Raw genomic sequence first — 20,057 nt, 5'->3', positions numbered from 1 at the left:
CTGGACTGTTCTTTTTCTATTCAGTCCGAGGCTGCTCCGACACCTGTGGCCACTAGGTGTCTCTGTATCCCGTGATCTTTTTCAGCCTCTCTACTTTGTTGACTGTATTTAGTCCTTCGAGAAAAGTGATATCCTCACATATACATAACCCACATTCCCCTCAGTGCGGGTTAACATGACCTGAAATTTAGCCTCATATGAGTTAACGCGTGCAAATGGACTGGCTGATCCCGGCTGCTGTGTCCGAACCTTGTCTTCTGGACGGTGACGCTTGAGATTAAGTGATGAAGCAACGAATAAACACTTTGCTGTTGTTTCGACAGACTAGTTCCGACGGTAACCGTCTCCGCGGTTCAGTTCGGCTCCCCTCTGCACTTCCGCCGTTGCCATGGCAACCGAGCTAAACAACCATGCGCTGTCTGAGACACAAATGTTCCGCCTTGTGTCTAGCAGCAGCCTTGCATACATACATTTCTCTGTTTCCTCAATGAATGTAATTGTATCACAGTTTTATGTTTCTTACTTCCTCACTTCAAGTGTGTTTTATATAACGTTAGCTGCTTTTCAAAACACAGACTTTCACAAAACAGATGCAGGGCTTAAAAGAGCAGTTATTCGTGCAAAATTACTTTATTAAATCCGGTCCAAAATGGTTAGAACAACTTCTCAACAATGACATAGTGACATAAATCCAGCATTAGGAATTATGATAAATACTGCAATACTTTACATTATCCACTAAGAACACAAAGTACTTTATTTTAGAGAGTACAGACTGGGTCTGGAACATGAAAGTAGAGCGTTAAATACAGTACTCATTGAAATACTAATTATGATTAAGCGCATTTTAGTATCTGATAATCCAACATGCGTAAAGAATGAGTAAAGTGCTTTGAAGTGCAGCAAAGAATTATTTTTGCCAAGCCGACCCTGTTGTGTTTGTTTGTTTTTGCTTAGCAGCACATGAACGCAACATTAAGGATTCCTAAGAAATGAAATAAATGAATAACATTTGAATAAATAAAACGGCAAACGAAAAGAGGGGAAAAAAGAAAAGCGCGGGTCACGTGACCGCCTCCGCGCGTTCCCGCAGCAGCCGCCTCCTCCGCCAGCTCAGCCGTGGTGCGGCCGCCGCCTGCGAAGGAAAAACACTGCCCGCGTGAAGGCCTCTGCAGCAGCCGCAGCGACGACGGAGAGAAGCCCACACGCCGCGTGATCCGCGCACAGCCGCCGCCTCGTCAAGTCCAGCGTGAAATAAGGCGAATCGTTAGAAAACGGCCCCAGTAATGGCGACAGCTGCGGTGTCTGCCCCTGCCGGCTGCGGCCCCAGCCCCGGGCCGGGGACCGAGCTCGTCCGCGGACAGGCTTTCGACGTCGGGCCTCGCTACAGCAACCTGTCCTACATCGGGGAGGGCGCCTACGGGATGGTTTGGTGAGTGTGACGCGAACGCGGCGCCTCGTGTGCGGCTGACGTCCCCCGCGCGCTAGCCGAGCTGCCGCCGCGCGGTGCTAGCTGGACGGGGCTTTTTCCCGCTAGCAGCGGTCGGTGCGCGTTAGCTAACGTGACACGAAGACGGGGCGGACGCGAAATCACGGCTGTGGCTCCCGGTGCTGGCGCCGCTAGCGCCCTGCCGGTGCGGGGCTGCAGCTAGCGGGCTCCGTGTTCAGCTAGCCCCGTAAGTAGCACAGGCGATATTTAGCTCATTTAGCAGGTAACGAACCCGTAAAACTCAAATCAGACTTTCCTGTTGTGGGTTCACCAGTTTCAGGGACACTGGTTCTGCTGAACAGGCGGCCGTACGCGTTCTGTCCTTGGATCCGTGCAGTAGCACCCGGTGCTCCCACATACGTACTTCTGTATCACTGCCATAACATTTGCATGTGTTTTACCCATGGTGTTGTGTGTCAGGTCCGTGGAGAAGATTTGCATATGAGTGTATTTGTAGCAGCTCACGGGTTTTCTTTGCATGTGTTCAGTAGCTGATGTTGCAGACTAGAGTCAAGCATCGTGTGTCTATGATGGAGTTCATGGTTCGGATGGTGTCAGGTATACGTTTCCGTCTGAAGTCACTCATAGTTGGGCTAATGTGCAGCATCTACATCCATGGCTACGTTATGGTTGTCATCTCTAAATTGCTGTAATTTAATTTAACCTCATTCTTATAACTGAGCCCAGATAATTGAAAGATAATTCAATTTTGCTGATCCACTTACATCAAGCACCAAGTCTTGCATTTTCTCCAGTCTGTGTTAATGTGCTTGACATTAGCTGCAAACTGTACTGGATTACATAATACTGTTGTTCTTGCAGTGGAGTGTAGAGACAATGATGCGTTGGAGCAAGCATCAAAAATCCTAATGGATGGTTGGACAGAAGCTTGGTGCATATGTATGTTTTATTGGCACTATTGGTGAAATCTGCTGTTTGTGTACATCCACCTAAATGTGGACGTGAAAAACTGGAGCGAACACAATTGATGCTATTCTAAAACATTAAATATATTACTAATGTCTGAAATGTGTGTTGATATTTAACTATATTTAGGCATGTCTTATTTGAAAGTTATAATAAAATTTTTGGAGTTTACATAGTTTGAAAAAACAGAATCTTGAAGAGGCGTTAGATTGTGTTTTTGTGAGACTAATCCTTATAGAAGCTAAACACGCTCACACTATCATTAATGGTTGAGGATATTCTGCGCGTCTGCGTTGCTCAACTAGAAACTCTGCTCACAGGGATCTTTGTGGGGCAACAATTAGTGTTGATTAAAGTGCATGTGCTAACTTGTGAGTTCTGTTTTTTTGGCCTTTCGTCTTGGTTCTCGTTGCTGTGGCCTTTCTGCAGATCGTGTGCCAGTCGACAGTGGGCATTACTGTGATGCGCTGCTCCGTGAACTTGCTTCTATTGAAGTTTCAGTTTCTGTAAGCTGAGCTCAGTTCGTTATCTGTTCATCCATGCTAGACATCAGCACTCCCCGCCCTCACCGCTTCTTTCTTTTGATTATTTAGGTCATGTGAAGTGTTTAAGTAGAAGCATTTTATGTAAGCGTTTGCGTGGGAGGGGACAACTTTGGACTTAAAAAGGTGTCCAGCCGGAACCCATCCAGGGATGTTGCAGGTCAGGGACATGCACTGTACCCACCCTTCAGTCACAGTAGACCTCTGAGCTGTGTATTCTCACTGTGGGTTGTTTTATTCAGTTTGGAGGATTCACCTGAGAAGGTGGGAACAAAACCTAAAGGTCACAAACAGACTAAGCTTATCTGATCCTAATTGTAACAGTGATACTGTATTACAGGAAACGGCCCAAAAACACAAGGAGCTCTCTATATAAAGGATATCCTATTTCCTCACATTAGAGATCATAAATGATAGCAGCAGGTGCTTGAAGAAGCCTGTGAGGACTGGAAGTGTATTTGTTTTCAGTCCAAATGATGCCAGAACACCAGAATGACTGGGAACAAAAGCCTGCATTCATTCAATGTGACATTTCCTATTCTGACAAACAGGTTCAATAGACAACAATCAAATTTAAAATATATAGTTATATAGAACTTGTATTTGAGTGTATAATGCTCATAGGTCCTAAATATTGGTATAAATTCTACACCAGAACCCAAAGCCATTTTAATAATGAATCATACTTTGGGCTTTACTCTGTTATTCTGTCACACTCGCTTATTTGTGCGTAGATGCTCTTTTTCGTTTGCTTCAAGGCAGTTGGGGTGGGTGTCGTGTGAACCTCAGCCTGCGTGCACTTGCCTTGCTTTGTTCCTTTTACGACCTGTGGCTTTCAGTGAGGTCATCCTGTTGGTTTGATGAGCAGCAGCCAGAGAAAGTGAGCATTTATTTCAAAATCACCAAATCATCTGAAATATTACTCAGTCAGTCAATGCAGTAATGTAACACTTCATATTTGGACTGTACATAAATAAGCATTATGTCATCTTTCAAATGAAGCCAAATCAAATGGTCTGTATATTTTACAGGGTCTTTCCAAATACGCTGCTGACCTCCTGCGGTCATGTTCCTTGGCTACATGAATCAGAAAATGGTAACTGACCATGACAAAATGTCAATAAATCAAAGAGCAAAGTAAAACTGTGCCAGTGCCACTAGATCCAAACGGGCTCATGTTGCTGTTCCCATTGAAGTAAAGGTGAGGTTCATCAGGCGTCCGAAAGCACCAGTCAGTGCTGACAGATGAAGTGTTTTAAGCACTAACGCCAAATAAAGTCTTGTAAAACATCCTGGCCTAAGAGTGTTTACCTTGACTTTGGGTTGCTTGTGTCTGGCACAAAATCTAAAACGCTGATATTAAATTGATTATTATAAAACCCAAAGAATGAGCCTGTGAGAGTCCTGCTACTCTGGAAAAATATATATATACACACATACAGTATTTGAATCCCAGTTAGGCAATGGTTGGATAATCAGACTGTCAGGATGTTTTAAATAAACTCAGCTTTTAGATCATTGTGTGTGTGACTGTATGGAAGCAGTGCAGTCGACTGAGGCAGGAGTAGATCTATTTTTGTTCTCAATAGCTTCTTGTTGACGGTAAAGCTGTTGCATGTCAGGGCTTTCCAGTGGCTGAGGGCTGCTCGGATTGACTGTACACTGAGCCTCTTAACTCGAGCCTCGGTTTGTGTTTACCGTCTGCTTACACAAGATACTGTGTCACCCTCTTTGATGGTAGTCGGCTGCGGCAAACTCTGTCTCTCAGCCTGCCCACACCAAAAGTTAGATGTGGGGTGTTTCTGAAGGGACTCCTGTTCATAAAAACTTTTTCTAGCAATGTATAATCATAAGACTTTACACATGATTTGTACAGTGTTGAATAGTCCTAATTGAACGTACGTGCAGCCCACGCTGTGTGCAGCACCTCTGCACTGATGGGACTGTGCTCCGTGGTCATACAGTGTCTTCCAGCACTGCTTCGTTTTTAGTCATTTCAGTAAAGTGGAAAATCTCAACTCGGTGGTGAAGAGGCTCTGTGAAGTGCGTGGAAACCCCAGAGCCAACGCTTTGATGGTTGCACACCACCACACGAGTGCAAATGCTCACAGAGGCTCATCACTTGCTTACGCTGTGCCGTGAACTGCACAGATGCAGATGTGAACAAAACACAGCAGAAAAGATTATCAAGGCTAATGCAGTAAATTATTGCGGGAGCTTCTCAGTGCCCTCTGCTATCAGTCCCTCTCCATCCACCACACAAACTGTAAAAATGCTCATTCAATTTGGACTAAGTAGAAGCAGTAATTGCAGCACGTCTCATGTGCATGTTGACTTCGTTTTAGTTGCTGATTCTGACTCTCTTCTGATCTTGATCTTGACTTCTTGACCCTCCTCCTCCTCGGCTGATGCTGCTGTGCGGCCTTATCCTGCCATGAGCCGTCCTCTTGAAATGCCAGTGTGGCGCCAGTCTCCGTGGCAACCCCTCTGCCTCTGACATCAGTACCAGCACTCCACAGCCAATGGGAAGAGAAGGCAGCGAAAAGAGCCTTGTACAATTTAGAAGGAGATGCAATGTGTATAATTTGGGTGATTACATCTGCCAGGATGTGCACGATGACTTGTAGCTCCACAAACACGTAAAACCTTCACGCTTGCTGCTTCTTGTTGCAAAGGAGCTGATATCAGGGACAGAGCGTGATAATGTGCATTTAGTCAGCGCTTGTTGACGTTGTGTCGTCCCATTCTTCCTCAATCTGATTAAAAGTAGCACAAACCCTTCTCGCGTTACGTTGAAGACGTGGTCAGATAGCACTGATGGTATCTCTGTTTTGTGTACTAGTAAGCTTGGTGATGGTGCATTGAATTTAGGACACTTGACTCTCAGTCGGAGCTGTGTAGACACACCACCTTGAATTAAGTCCTGATTGTATTTGTTCTCCGTACTCCAGCTCTAAAGATTTTGTGCTTTTTCCTTTCTTTGGAGCCTTGGCATTTTAGCACAAGAACCCACGAACCACATATTTGCATGTTGAATCTTTATAGGTCCTTTGATAAACATTTCTTTGTGTTCCAAGTACGGCGGGTGTTCCCATTCCTCTGTGCGCACACAGGACATGGCTGTAATCTGGAGCTGGCATTGTAACCAAGGTGAAGGTGACCGTTGGACACTCGCAGCCCTGAGGATCTTGACTGGCTGACTCTAGAGACGTGTCCAGTGGTGGAATGGCTGTCCTTCCTGATAAGGAGCTTAAACGGGGAGACTGAGGTCCATGTGTTCAGCCGGTGTACAGGAGCGTTCTTGCCTCTCGTAGCTGCTGTACTTCATAGACCAGGCTGTATTTACAGTGTCTGTGTGGGTTACGCTGCGCTTAATGCCATCTGTTCACTGGCCTGTGTTTATGTCTAATGCTCACACTGAAGGACCCATATCACAGAGCTGACGCACCTTTTATCACTGCACAATGGGGCCATTTACACCCATCATAAAAATGTTGTGCTGGAAGGTCTGGTTTAAGTTCATTTTATTGCCTGAATTTACTTTGTGTTTTAAGGTAAATTATCTCGTACCTGATGGGGTCAGTAGTTATAGTAGATTCAGAGCTCCTTTGTTTTGTGTAAAAATGCAATAGTGCAACATGTCCTGCTTCAGTGGAAGCAACACAGACGGTGTTAAAACTGTTCCTTTGACTGTGGCAAAGCTGAGCCTGTTGATGTATAACACAGCTAAATGAGACGTCAACGTATCTGAGGCAGCGCATTAGTATGGTGTTGTACTTCACGGGTGGGCACTGAACACGGGGGCTCATGCCAGTTCGCTTTTCATATGGAGCTCACACAGTTTTAAAGCTGGTCAGTGTGCTTAGTAGGTACAGCGACAGGAAGTTAATTTTAAGAAGGAAAAAGTGTCAGCAGCCAAATCTGTGGTCGCCACCACAAATAAATCCCTAACCAAACATGCACATCTCAGCTCATGTTCATTTTCAGTTTTATGTGAAGCCTGAAGCTCTTTTGGAAATGATGTCTTTTGATGTCCATTGATATGAATAATCATAGCAGGTATAAAGATGCACAAGTACAACAGCAACTATACATGTAGGTAGTGAAGACCTATGTGTTTGAATGTATTTTGGCAGCAATGCAATGATTGTTCATTAATGCTAGAGGAATGTGGGGGTGAAATAATGGGACGGTAATAGTAAGGTTACATAACTAATGGTTTACGACAGTTTAATTCTAAATTGATCTGTAAAATCAGCCCGTCTACAGTTGCCTGAACAATTGTGCTATAAACATCAGTGACTGCAACTGTTAAACCTTGTTACTACGTCTGCTTGATGTATGACATCAACACCTGCGTTCCATGGCTTGGTCCGTGTCTGCAGATCCTCAGTACATGTTTCCCATAAGCAGCGAGCTTCTCCCCTTGTTCCTTCAGCCCAACCCCTTGAACATTGTCATAGTAACAGTACTGTTGCATAACACAGCGACTGCAGTGTAGAGCCTTGTATTCCCGTCTCCTTGGAAACAAAGTCTCCCTCCCTCTGTCTTCGCTCCCCCCATCGACTCGCTCCCTCACTGAGCTTGATCAGACAATAACGCAGAAGCTGATGAAACGGGAAAGGCATCACTACACGTGTAGCCACCAGAGCATCCAGTCGGAAGAAGAAGAAGGTACCTTTTAAAATACAAAGAGCTGCGTAAAGACGTCTGACGCTACGGTGGAGTCAGCTGTGTGAGCCGCTAACCGTCACAGAAGCACCGTTCTCAGTCACTTAAGTCCACCCCGCAGTGATAAGGCCGCGTACACTGATACCAAGTCTTCATCTGTGTACCTTGTACTTCCTCAAAGTTTGTTCTGTTACAGGCCGGACAAACTGACAAGGAACTGAAGGGCTTGCCTCAGCAAACATGTTGAAATCTAGAGCGAACCCAGATTGTCCTCAGTTTTCGTAACTCCCCTGTTTTACTTGAGCTTTTTCCAGGACGTCTGAAAATGGCGCATTTGATGGTGATGTTGGTTACAGTGGTGACACAGTTATCAGGGAATCATTCCAGAAACTCACGATCTGTGTTATTACGGATGTTTGAATGAGCAATCCAGTGATGTAATGCTCGCAGAGGCTCACAGGAGCAGAGCAACATCACATTAGAGCAACGATGACCAATGAAAAGAAACTACAGCTTGTCAAAAGGCTAAGGGTCCCAGCTAACCTTCTGCTGATTGACTAATTGCTCTCTGAGTAAGCATTGCAGCTCTTCTGTCCTGTAAACTCTCACTTGAGCGTCAGCAGAAGGAGATGGCGTACACGTTTTGACTGGACGTCCTCCGTGAGAGAATGGTGCGCTGAGTGGTAAAAAACGATGGCGCGAGCAGCTCCGACTGTTCTAAAATGAATCTGTAGGTGCATTATGTCTGCACCCTGCTCCTCCGGTGCTGCTGGTGTAGAACAGTTGCATGGATAACTGCTTCCTCCCACACACTCTCTCCTCTCACAAGTGGAAAGGAAGGTCACTCATATTTCCCTCGCAGAAGGCTGGCACACTTGTGTTTACATTTCAGTCCTTACACCCCCGTCACTATAGCAACTCATTTTCTTATTTTTGTCATACCATGTGGGTGTCTTTCAGGCGTTTTCCTTTGTATTGTGCAGAAAACCACACTTGGCTACGTGTAAATGATGAAGCTGGAGAATTTAAGGAAGTGATTAATATTTCATTTTTCCTCTGGTTCTCGTGCTTCAGTACAGCTCTGTTGGTCAATGTGGGTCTGTCTTGAGTCCAAATGGCAGTAAGTTGCAGCACTAAGGTGAGATGACCAGGATGACACAGGGCAGGAGTTCATGGACTGGACGTGTTCCTGTCCACAGAAGCTGTTTGGCCAGTTTGTATCCCAAAGACATGTGCTTATTCACAACAGATTTTGAAATAGGTGCCTTGAGCTGCTTTTATTACAAACGTTTGTGTTGGTGACACTAGAACGTCTGTGCTTTGCATGATTTTTATTTTTAACAGACTGTTGTCTATGAACTATTAAGCCCATATGCAGACATTCAGCCCAGGACATGTCTGGACCTGAAAGGCTTTATCTTGTGTGGAGGACATGTCTCATCACAGTTGAGTTGGACCTTACAGTAACTCCTTTCATTACTTATGTGGGTAGTTAGGATTATTTGTATGACGTTTTAATTGTAATACAATCAGCCCTGACTGTCTTGTTCCCAGAACACTACCTGGACTTGTCAGCTGCAGGAAAACTGCTGTTTCAGTACATGAAGCTACTTGCAGCCTGCAGGCTAATCACAAACCCAACCCTCTGAGGCCTGTGGGTCTGCACTGGTGTTGCTGGCAGTTAGACATCACCTTTATGCTGTTGGCCCTTCACACAGCAGATGTAGTTTTCCCTGATGCTCATGGCTGATTTAAACGTGTGTAATGCATCAGTATGAAAGCTTTATTTCCCTCTTAGCTGTGTGTTTGTATGGTTTTTCTGGAGCTACATCCACACTTGGTCCTGTTGCACGTCTACGTCTGAGTAATCGTGACGTGTGTGTGACAAAGGTATTGAACAATAAACGAACTAACATTTCGTAACATCAGAACTACATTTTAAGACTGGCTCGTCTCAGGCCTTGTTTATCATTTTATAGCGTTTGTGACTTGTTCTTTCTCGAATCTCGTGGATGCTGCAGTAGCCTCTCTACTTTTGTGTCCGCTCTCTATCAGTTAAGATTCTACTAATGTGAACCAAACGTTTCCGGTTGTTTCTACTTCACAGTAAAAGCTTTCCACTGGCGAACCACAGGAAGGAAGCTGTTTTAGGGTAACGCCTGGCTGCTACTTTTCTGTTAAGTGGGGTCTGCACACCAAGAGATCACTGAACTTTAACTCAGCTTCATGCTTAAGTGGCAGCTGGGTAGTCACTTTATGATTTTTAATGATCTTCGTGTGAGGTGTTACATCAAAGCGGATGTTTTCCATGACCTTTCCAAAGAGGCGCCCGATCCATACGGTGTCTGCCTGATGTGTCACCGCCACCCCTTCCTCTGTGTGTGGGTACAGTCTGTTACATGTAGGAAAGTAATAGTTCACTATTTCTGGAATAAAGTTGACTCGTCTTTGAAAGGGGAAAGATGTGTTTGGTAATGCTACGCCCACAGCTTAAAATTTAGTCCCTTCGGAAGGTTTTTTCAAACTAGTGAAAGTTTATTTTTACCACACTAACAACGCGTGAGTATGAATGATGAGTCAGAAATAAAACTAGTTCAGCTTTTATTTGATATTTTTATTTGCCTTAATTCAAAACACACACCGCCTGATATGTGACTCTCCATCCTAAAAGATTAATGGCATCGCCCATGGAGCGGTGCAGGGGTGAGGCTCAAACAAGTGGATCTCAGCTGTCGTTCCAGTACTTTCAGAATATCTCAATCCTAAACTGTGTTAAAAGCCAAAGAAATTAAATGTTAGTTGTGTTTTAAAGTGTTTTAACAAGAAGTGAGTTGGCTCCTGATGTGCAGTAGCAGCTCTTTACACAGTTTGGGGCTGGCAACTGAAAAAGTACTATCGACTCTCAATTTTCTTTTTGTCTTGGGGACAACAAGCAGAGACTGATCTGCAGAGACTGATCTGCAGACCTGAGGGGGCGAGATGGGACACAGAGTATGGGTGGAGACGCTGATGAGCAAGACTGTTTAAACCCTCAAAAACAAAAGAATTTTAAAACCAATACGGAGATTGGCTAGGATCCAATCTAAAGAAGCTAAAATGGGGTAATGTGGCCATAGACTGGCAGATCCCAGCATGAAGCACACCAGCCAGAGGCAACCAGCCACTTTACCGTGGCTGGTTGCCTCAGCTGTGAAAAACTGGCTTTGATAAAAGCTTTAGTATGTAGTTTGATTGAAGTCCCATCCATTAGTTTGCACAGTTGTATCTAACTAGAAGCTTCTGTTTACCATTTTATTTAAATGTTCCAGCTCTGCCTATGACCGAGAGAACAAGATCCGTGTGGCCATCAAGAAGATCAGCCCTTTTGAGCACCAGACCTACTGCCAACGCACCCTGAGAGAGATTAAAATCCTTCTGCGCTTCAAGCACGAGAACATCATCGGGATCAACGACATTATCCGCACGCCCACTATCGACCAGATGAAGGACGTGTATCCTTTAAGTGACCACTAGACTGTTTTCAGTTATATAGTACTGGCATCGTAGTGCAGCAGGAAATTCCTATTATACTTCACTTTCTACTTTAGTGGCTACTCTTCGTACATATGAGTGGTGCAGTTGGTCTCCCACTCCAGCGGGTCTCAGTGTTGTGTTACATAATAGCCACCTGTCATCATAGATTTGGCAGAGACCCTCTTCACTGTAGCCCAGCAGCACTCGCAGTCACTGCCCGGCTTCTAAGGCAGTGTGTCGCTGACGTTCAGCCTCACCAGAACAAACGGCCATGGCAGCAGATCTCACGCTTCACTAGGTGTCATGAGTATTTTCCCATAGTAATGAACCTTTCTACACAAAATAAGGGAGAATTTCTTTATTGGGGGAGGTTTGGTATGAACCAACATCAGCCAGAAAATCTTGGCTAAGTCACAATAGGTTCATTACAATGTTGTGGAACCACAGGTGCCTCGAGAGATGAGAAGTCAGTTAGAACAAAACTAAGTCAGCAGTTTGGGTTCTTTAAGGATTTGCCAAACTGCTGATCAAATTCTGAGTAACTGCCAAAGCTATTAATTATTAATTACGCCGTTCTTTAACTGAAACTGTGCAGATATATTGTCCAGGATCTCATGGAGACGGACTTGTACAAGCTCCTGAAGACTCAACACCTGAGCAACGACCACATTTGCTATTTCCTTTACCAGATCCTACGAGGGCTCAAGTACATCCACTCTGCCAATGTTCTGCACCGTGACCTGAAACCCTCCAACCTGCTGCTCAACACCACCTGTGATCTCAAGGTAGTGTCCTAAACGCTGGCAGTCATTCTTATAGTTGTGGTTACTACTTGTTTCTGATCTTTTGTGTTTAAGAAAAGTTTAAAGACCAGTAGACTCAAAATGATGCTTCAACGTTTTATCATTTCTTCACATCATCGTCCTCCTGCAGATCTGTGATTTCGGTTTGGCTCGTGTGGCTGATCCCGACCACGATCACACCGGTTTCCTAACAGAGTATGTAGCCACTCGCTGGTATCGGGCACCTGAGATCATGCTCAACTCCAAGGTGAGATGATGTTGACATGTCAATGGTCAGCGAAAGCGTTTTGCCGAAAAAGTGCTTTAAGGTTTAGCTTTAGATCCTGTTTCTGGTTACATTGTCAGTCCGGCCTGGTGTTTTATTGTGATCCAGTTATTCTGAACATGCAGGGAAGTTTTTGTGTGGATAGCTTTACTGTAACATCTTTACATTTGAATGTGTCCTGACTGTGTCTGTGCCCCTCACTCACAGGGCTATACCAAGTCCATAGACATCTGGTCAGTGGGTTGCATCCTGGCTGAGATGTTGTCCAACAGGCCAATCTTTCCTGGAAAGCACTATCTGGATCAGCTTAACCATATTCTGGGTAATGGTTCTGGTTACAAGCAGCCTACTGCACACCAACATTTAAACAACCTGACAGAACTGCTTCACTTTTTTTTTTCTTCCCTCTTGGTGTTTACTTCCCTATTGGTGTTTCTACTGGGATTACTTTTTTTACTGGTGTTTTTCTTGCACTATTATTACTGTTTTCCTTTTGCACAACTTTTTTACTGCTGATGTTTTACTCTTTTGTCCATCATGCTGCTGCTGTAAACAAAGGTTTGCCCATTGTAGGATTAATAAAGTCGTAGTCTATCCTTATATTATCCTTACTGCAGAAAAAACTTAAAAAAAAAAAAAAGAGGTTAACCAGTCATTTTGAGATTTGACTGTAATGAACTATATTGACACTTCAAGTTGTCTTTGCTTACTTTATCTTGAGGCAGATATAAATATGAGGTTTGTGTAAGAGATGTGATAACTTTAGACTCGGATATCATTTCACACTCGCTGTCAGAAGCAGCAGCAACCTGCTGCTAGGCCATAGATCCTGTTAATGTGTTTATCACCTTGTACTTTTTGTGCCTTGCTGGTCCACCACATATAGCTTCTCCCATCTGTCACGTTTCTGGATTTCTTGCCCATTAAATCTAACGGAGAACTTTTGAATAAGCAGAGTATGACTTCCATTTTGTATGAGAAGGTAACCGTGCTTTGTGACCTTCTGTGCCCTGCAGGGATCCTGGGTTCCCCCTCTCAGGAGGATCTCAACTGCATTATCAACATTAAGGCCAGGAACTACCTCTTGTCGCTGCCTTTGCGCTGCAAGGTGCCGTGGAACCGCCTCTTCCCCAATGCTGATCCAAAAGGTCAGAGTCATCATTGGAAAGGACCACATAATAGATTTAATTATGGGAAAAATGAAGCTGCACATTTTAACCATCATTATAAGTAGTGCAATGAATCAGTTTAGGAATCAAAAAAAAGGCAAACTAATGCATGAATGTTGTGCTGTGGCGCCCTCTTCTGGTCTGGGCAGCTTACTTTATTATCCTGCATGATCTCTATTAATGATTTAATTGCTCGTGCATGATCTCTATTAATCATTTAATTGCCTCCTATGTTCTGCAGCTCTGGACCTGTTGGACAAGATGTTGACCTTTAACCCTCACAAGAGGATTGAGGTGGAGGAGGCTCTGGCGCACCCCTACCTGGAGCAATACTACGACCCCACAGACGAGGTGAGCGGTCATTCCCAGCGTGAACCTGGGAACGTCATTTTAAATTATATGGTTTGTTAAAGGAAACACGTTGTCTGTGGGCTTTTCTGTTGTTAAATGTCTGGTAGTCTCCATTTAATTAAATGGGTGCATGTGATTTTACTTTGTATATTTATAGCAGGTTTGAGTCTGCACTTTGCTTATTTGTTGTGAGTTTTTGGGTGCCTGTGTCTCTGACCTATAAACTGTATTGAACATGTCTTCTCTGCTGGCCTGTGTAGCCTGTTGCCGAGGCCCCGTTCAAGTTCGACATGGAGCTGGATGACCTACCCAAAGAGACACTGAAGGAGCTCATCTTTGAGGAGACTGCACGTTTCCAGCCCGGTTTTAGGTCTTAACATCTCACAGGTAAATCAGCAGCTCTACTAAAAACCTGACAGTGTTCAGAAATAAATCAGCATTAGCTACAGTGACCACCATCTCTTATAAGGTCAAATGGGATCAAAATGATGCAGTCAGATGTTTCTGCCTCTGCTGCAGTAAAGTCAAGTGTTCAGTTCCAAAACTACTTTAAACAATAAAGCTTCAGGCCAGCTGTGTTAAAACAACTGTTAAAATGAGCAACACACCACTTAACAGCTCATAGTGCACTATTAGATTTAAATTTAGCTTTTGTTGACTGTAAAGCAGAGCACTTCACAAGGACCAGACCCCTTTAAAGACTGAGCTCAGACACTTTGAAGGTGTAGGAGTGAGTTTGTCCAAAGCACAAACCTGACCCACGTGTTCACTTTGTATTGACATGGGATGGATACAAATTGAATGGGTTAAATGACTTTAATTAGTCTCTGAGGAAGCAGAGCTCACCTGTGTTTTTAAATAGAAAACTCAAAGTTGACATGAGGCAGTATTAAAAGAGAATTTTGATTCTCTGCAGAGCTACTTTGGAGTTTAAGATTGTTACATCAGCAATAAAGCGTTTAGCCATCAGTACTGGTCAGACCATTTCAGAAGCCGTTTCAAATCAAAAAGACGGGAGTATAAAGGCGGGTTATGATCCAGCGGTATCATTTGCTCCGCTAATGACGACTGCTGGATGTGCTGATAGTAACTATTAGAGCTACACTTTTATAGCCCCTCATCTGCTTTGTGTCAGGGAATGTAATTACTGTTTCCTCTCTGCAGCATTTCGATGCACAGCACGAGTCAGGCGAAAAGGAACAGAGCGTGACGTCTCCCAAATTAGATCAGCACAAAAGCTGCTCTTTGCAGCTTTAAAATGCATTTTCACATCTTAATTCACGTTTTTGTTTTTTTGTTTTTTTTTAAGCCTCTGCGACAAATGTTGATCCATGTTTGGACATGAATCAGTAAAAGGGTGCAGCTGTGTTCAGTTATCCAGGGATTATATAAATGTTTCAATAATGGTACAACAAAATCTATAAGCAATTTGAACATTTTGGTCTCACTGAGCCACGGTGCTATTATAATAATAATTAATAATAATAGTAATAATAATAATAATAATAATAGATTCTACAGCCAATAATAAACCTTTGGGTTCATTCTTGGTTCTTTAACTTTGCAGCCAAACGAGAAATGAAAGTTTTTTACAGCTTTACCTAGATGATTTTATGGTCCTGATACTTCTACTTTTAAGTGCAGATGCTTTGCAATCATTTACTGTATTCTCGTGTTGTAGTCAGGTTTGAATGAGGACTTCCTTGTCCCATGTATTACTGACTGTAGTAGATTTAATACGTGGAACTTAATGTGAGCTTGGCTACACGTTGGAGCACAAATGATGAATGATGTGAAGAGTCCAGTCTGTTTACCCAGTGATGGAGATCAACAGCACACTTTAATTATCTCACCACACAGTCTCTGTTCTTGTCTCCAGATGATTCTGTGGACTGGCTTCTGCGTTGCCGCCGCTCCTCCCTGCCTCCACACTGTTGCTGTGATGGTTCCCTTTTTTTTCCCTTTTTTTTCGTCCTTTCTCCTGTTGTCCATCATCACCTGGTTCCTTGGGTCTCATCACTCGTCAAGTCCACTTTGCTCAGGAATGGCGTCAGGAATCAATCAATCAACCAACCAACCAATCATCTCTGTCTCCTTTTTTTTCCCCTCTCTCTCTTTCAGAGGTGTGGGCAAGGGGGTTCACAGCACAGCTTACAGTTTGGGGGAGATTTTGTGTTTTAAGCCAAGATAAACAACAACTTCATGTGTCTCGCAGGCGTTTGGCTCTGTCGAATTGAGACATTTTCGATAGGCTAGCTGTTGTGTTTTTGGTGCGACTGTCGTGGTTGTAACTCTGCCTACATTGCACAAACAAGTGGAAGATTACGCATAAGAATCCTCCATCAATTAAAAAGAAAAAGGTCGTTTGAAATTTCTGGTCTTGGTTGCAAGTTACGAGGGACACCGTTGATCTTGATCTTTTCTGTTTATTGCTTAAAAAAAGTAAAAACAAATCTGAATTGAAAATAAATTTATGCAAAGAAATCCGCCACAAGCCATCACTGCTGATGAGCTAGATCTCATCAGGCCTTGTATTTTAATCCCTATCTCGCAAAGCCCAAATGCAAATATATATATATATAAAAAAATGTGTGTGTATAGCCAAAAGAGTCTTAAGATATTTTAATAGCAGGAGTTTGATGATGAAAACTGGCTCAAACAAATTGAACCTGTTTGTTTTTATTAAAACGTTTAAAGGCCCTTTATTCTCCTTTAATGGGCTTCAGTAAGATGTCAGTTTGTGTGGAAGCACCAGCGTGCGGTGCCAGTATAATGTTTCCCAATTGATTACTGCCTTAGCCGTGAGAAGCTAAAGGATAAGTAGAGTTTGTTTTATACAAGCCTGTATGCACAGTGCAATATTTATCACCAGAGGAAGATTAACTGCATCAGGAAAAGAATTCACTTGTTTGGCGTGAAGGAAATGTTGTTGTGCCTCCCTTTTCTTCCTGTTTCGTGTTCTCTTCTTCTTCAGCGTCTCTCTCGCCTTGTTCAAATAATACTGTGCCCTTTGCATGACTGTTATAAGCTCTGTATACAAAGACAATGACGATGTTAAGTGCCACACAAGCCGGACACATCCGCCACGAGGGCGCCCGGACTCTCTGTTCTACCTTTTTGTGGAATATCACACGTCCCCAATAACATGGTGCTTTTCTTTCTTTTGCTTCAGTGTGGTTTCGGCCCGTTTTCCATCTCCATCGTTGTTTCTTTTCTACCAAGCCTCCTCATTTTGATCTCGTCCGCATGCTACGGCAGCGTCAAGCGGTTGCAAATAGGAGAATAACCATATGTGTGCGCACACACGAGTCACAGAACCACAGGAACAGAACCAGACATGATGCAGTTCATGACACTCGATTGCATCATGTTATGGTTTCTGTCCTTTGAAACGTTATTTTGCTTTAAATTGCACATTTTCACAGTGATGACATTTGGCAGTACAGACCATCCTTTCACCTCTTGTCAGTAACTGCTAAATGAAGACTGTTGAATTTGAAGACTTTTATTTCCAGTGAAAGAACCTAGAGTAACGCGTGCGTTTGGAAACAAGCAGAGATAAACAGGCTTCATCTGCAGTGTCCAGTGTTTCATCAGACGTTGTACAGTATGTAGTCAAATTTCCAGCTTCACGGCACACCTTGACCTAGTATTAATTACGACACACAAGCATTTCCTAGTAGATTAGTCTAAATCTACCTGAACAGACTCTTCAGACTGAAACACAAACTTAAGTCTAACATACAACAATTTCAGGACATTTGTGCTGCTTTGACTGAATTTTTTTTCATTGATGTTTACTGGACGTTTTTTCCAGTGATGTTTATGGTTGATGTCAAAGTGTTGAGTGAGCTGTGAAATGATTTTTGTTTATTTCAGACGACAAGCAAAACTCAAACATTTCAGTACATGCGCGGTGAGCAGAGCTGCTTCGGCCGAGTGGAATCAGTGGACAGAACCAAAGGTCCACTTGGACTTTTTCATTTAACATTGGAATGAAACTGTGTGAAGAGTAGGAGCTAGGAGAAGAATTGAGTCGAGCCATTTGTGAAGGTTGTGACTTTGATGAATAAATTAAATTTCATATTAGCTACAGCAAAGGCTTATTATCGTCGTGATTGTTTTTACAGTTACTTACATGTCAAAACTGCAAAAGTAGTCAATAAATGCTTGAAACTATTGTGAGGTTAGTTATTTTCAGGTTTTGTTGGTCCTTAAACTCATCTAATGAGCTTTTAAAAAGAAAACAAAACCTTTCTGACCAAAACTCTGTCGCAGAAATTACCGTTTTTGCACTGGCGGGCGTGACCTACACTTACACAGACAAGTTGGAGACTCATTTGGCCCAGTACTCCTCACACTCACACGACTAATAAATGCACTTGCTTCTACAGATAGTGGGATGGGGACTTGTAATCCACGGTGCCTGCCGGGACTTGACTTGCCTGTAGATAGTCTTTTTGGGGGGAGGGGGGTTGAGGAGGCTCGGTGAGAACTTTAAGGGCACTAGAAATCTTAGTCGGATTAGTTGTATAAAAAAAGCTTCTGCTGAGTTCTTTGTGCAACCTGTCTGTTTGTGCCTTTTTTGATAGTCTTGATATCCAAGATTTGATGTGCAGCTTTCGTTGAGTCGGGAATCGGTTGTAATCACAATATACACTCTTAAAAATGAACACAATCATGTCTGGGGGTGGGGGGGGTTGCGTGGGGATCTTTATCTTTCGGTTATGTAAATTTTAATGAAATTTGTTGACACCGCTGTGATTTGTGACTGTATTGAAAAGATAAACATTTGGGTTTTTTGCGTTACCCTTTTTCCTTGAGCTTATTTTCCTTTTTGATGTTTTTGTGCAGATATTTTTATTGTAAAATGAATGTTCTGTTTCTATCAGACACTAATCTTGTTTGAGTTGTCTCAAGTGGAAATGCTTCACTCTGTATGTTTTGATCAATATAAACCTTTAATTGTGTAATTAACATTTCTGAAAGATGAAAGAATAAGATCCTTGGTTGTATTTTAAGGTTTTTGTTTGACCTGCCATAGAAACAGATTGAATTCAGTCAGTTTTATTTTGCTATTGTGAAGGATTTGACTTGAACGAAGCATTTCTTTGCTCTTATTAAAGACTGACTGCCACTTTAAAAAAAACAGATTTTTCAATGTTTTGTTTTTTGTTTTTGCAACTCTCTGCCATGACATTTAAATAGACGTTCATTAAAAACACTGTACCATCATCACCTCTCTATGAAGTCTCTTTGTGAGCTACAACACAGGTTTCAGATGGCATCACGGTAACAGCAGGTAACTGCTGCTAACAGCACCTCAATGTGCTCAACTAGAATACTGAAGATTCCTATTACTCTATTCTTTATTGATATTCTTATTATAAACCTCAAGTGTAGCTTTTAATTTTTTTCTAAAATATTACCTTTCAGTTTAGTGTCTTCTGCATTTAAAGCAAAATTTGGCACAAAGAAATCCATTAATCACATTCCCACCCAGTGATATGTGACCTTGCTTCATATGAGCAATGATCTGTATAAACTCCGGAAACCAGGGGAAGGTTGCATTTAGTAGTAAGTACATGTTGTTTTAAACCACTAACCATAACTAATGTCTTTCTATTTGCTTTGAGGTTTAAATCATGGCCTGCTTCAAAAATCTAATATATAATGGAAAATGATCCAACAGATTTGTGTAACAAAGCAAATGTCGGAACCTGTAAAGTGTTAAGTGAAGTTTATCACACTGGATTACACACACTGCTTAAAATGTATAAATAAAAATGAGACAGGACAAAACACGAAGACAAAACTGTAACCAACGTATGTAGTGACAGGTGCTTTATTCCTTTTAGTTTGTAACGACATCCCTTAGGTTAATATAGAGGAATCCATTATTTATACAGGAATACATTACGCTACCTAAAAGTAGCGACTCGAGCTTTACTACAATAACAACGGAACATGAATCAACTCCATTGATTTCTGGGTTTGTTTACTCGCTCTTCGACCACGTGTTCGTAATGCAGTCACGCATGCGCAACAGTCAAGGCTATGTTTTGGCACGCGCCGTTTTAAGTACCGCGCACGTCCAAAACAATCCTCTGCACGCGGGAGCGCGCCAGTAGCTGATTAGCTGTTGATGCCTTGCCCCGCCCTACCTCGCAAGGGATTGGTTGGACGAAGCTCTGACTTCACACTGATTGGATGCTATTTGTGGACTCGGCTGTGTAGCTAGGCTACTGCTGCCTTCAAGGATCTCTCCAGCGATCCAATTTAAGACATTTAAAGCAAAGACGTGCTCTTTGTTATGGTGCGAGATTG

General features: G+C 42.9%; 1 protein-coding gene across 2 annotated transcripts; it reads left to right on the top strand.

Annotated features, from left to right (window-relative positions):
- Positions 1 to 1,068: 1,068 nt before the first annotated feature.
- On the top strand, positions 1,069 to 18,965 carry mapk1 (mitogen-activated protein kinase 1). Of its 2 annotated transcripts, none has more exons than XM_029161564.3 (9): positions 1,069 to 1,432; positions 10,938 to 11,120; positions 11,738 to 11,927; positions 12,076 to 12,192; positions 12,418 to 12,532; positions 13,227 to 13,358; positions 13,621 to 13,730; positions 13,991 to 14,117; positions 15,610 to 18,965. In XM_029161564.3, exons 1-8 carry the CDS (start codon positions 1,287 to 1,289, stop codon positions 14,105 to 14,107), a joined length of 1,110 nt encoding a protein of 369 aa, XP_029017397.1. In that variant the 5' UTR covers positions 1,069 to 1,286; the 3' UTR covers positions 14,108 to 14,117; positions 15,610 to 18,965. The 2 variants fall into 2 exon arrangements, with proteins under 2 accessions (XP_029017397.1, XP_055367139.1); XM_055511164.1 differs by lacking the exon at positions 1,069 to 1,432 and adding an exon at positions 1,659 to 1,676.
- The last annotated feature ends 1,092 nt before the right edge of the window (positions 18,966 to 20,057 follow it).

The sequence above is a fragment of the Betta splendens genome, chromosome 9, assembly GCF_900634795.4.
Source record: "Betta splendens chromosome 9, fBetSpl5.4, whole genome shotgun sequence".
In the NCBI taxonomy this organism is placed as follows: domain Eukaryota; kingdom Metazoa; phylum Chordata; class Actinopteri; order Anabantiformes; family Osphronemidae; genus Betta; species Betta splendens.
Note: the sequence above shows the minus strand (reverse complement) of the source record. Positions and strands in the feature narration are given on the sequence as shown.

Bases quoted from the DNA above. Each gene is read 5' to 3' on its own strand.
- mapk1 (XM_029161564.3), top strand. From the start codon at position 1,287: ATGGCGACAGCTGCGGTGTCTGCCCCTGCCGGCTGCGGCCCCAGCCCC. The intron at 12,193-12,417 runs GTGAGATGATGT...CCTCACTCACAG, and splicing joins AGATCATGCTCAACTCCAAG to GGCTATACCAAGTCCATAGA. The intron at 13,731-13,990 runs GTGAGCGGTCAT...TGGCCTGTGTAG, and splicing joins ACTACGACCCCACAGACGAG to CCTGTTGCCGAGGCCCCGTT.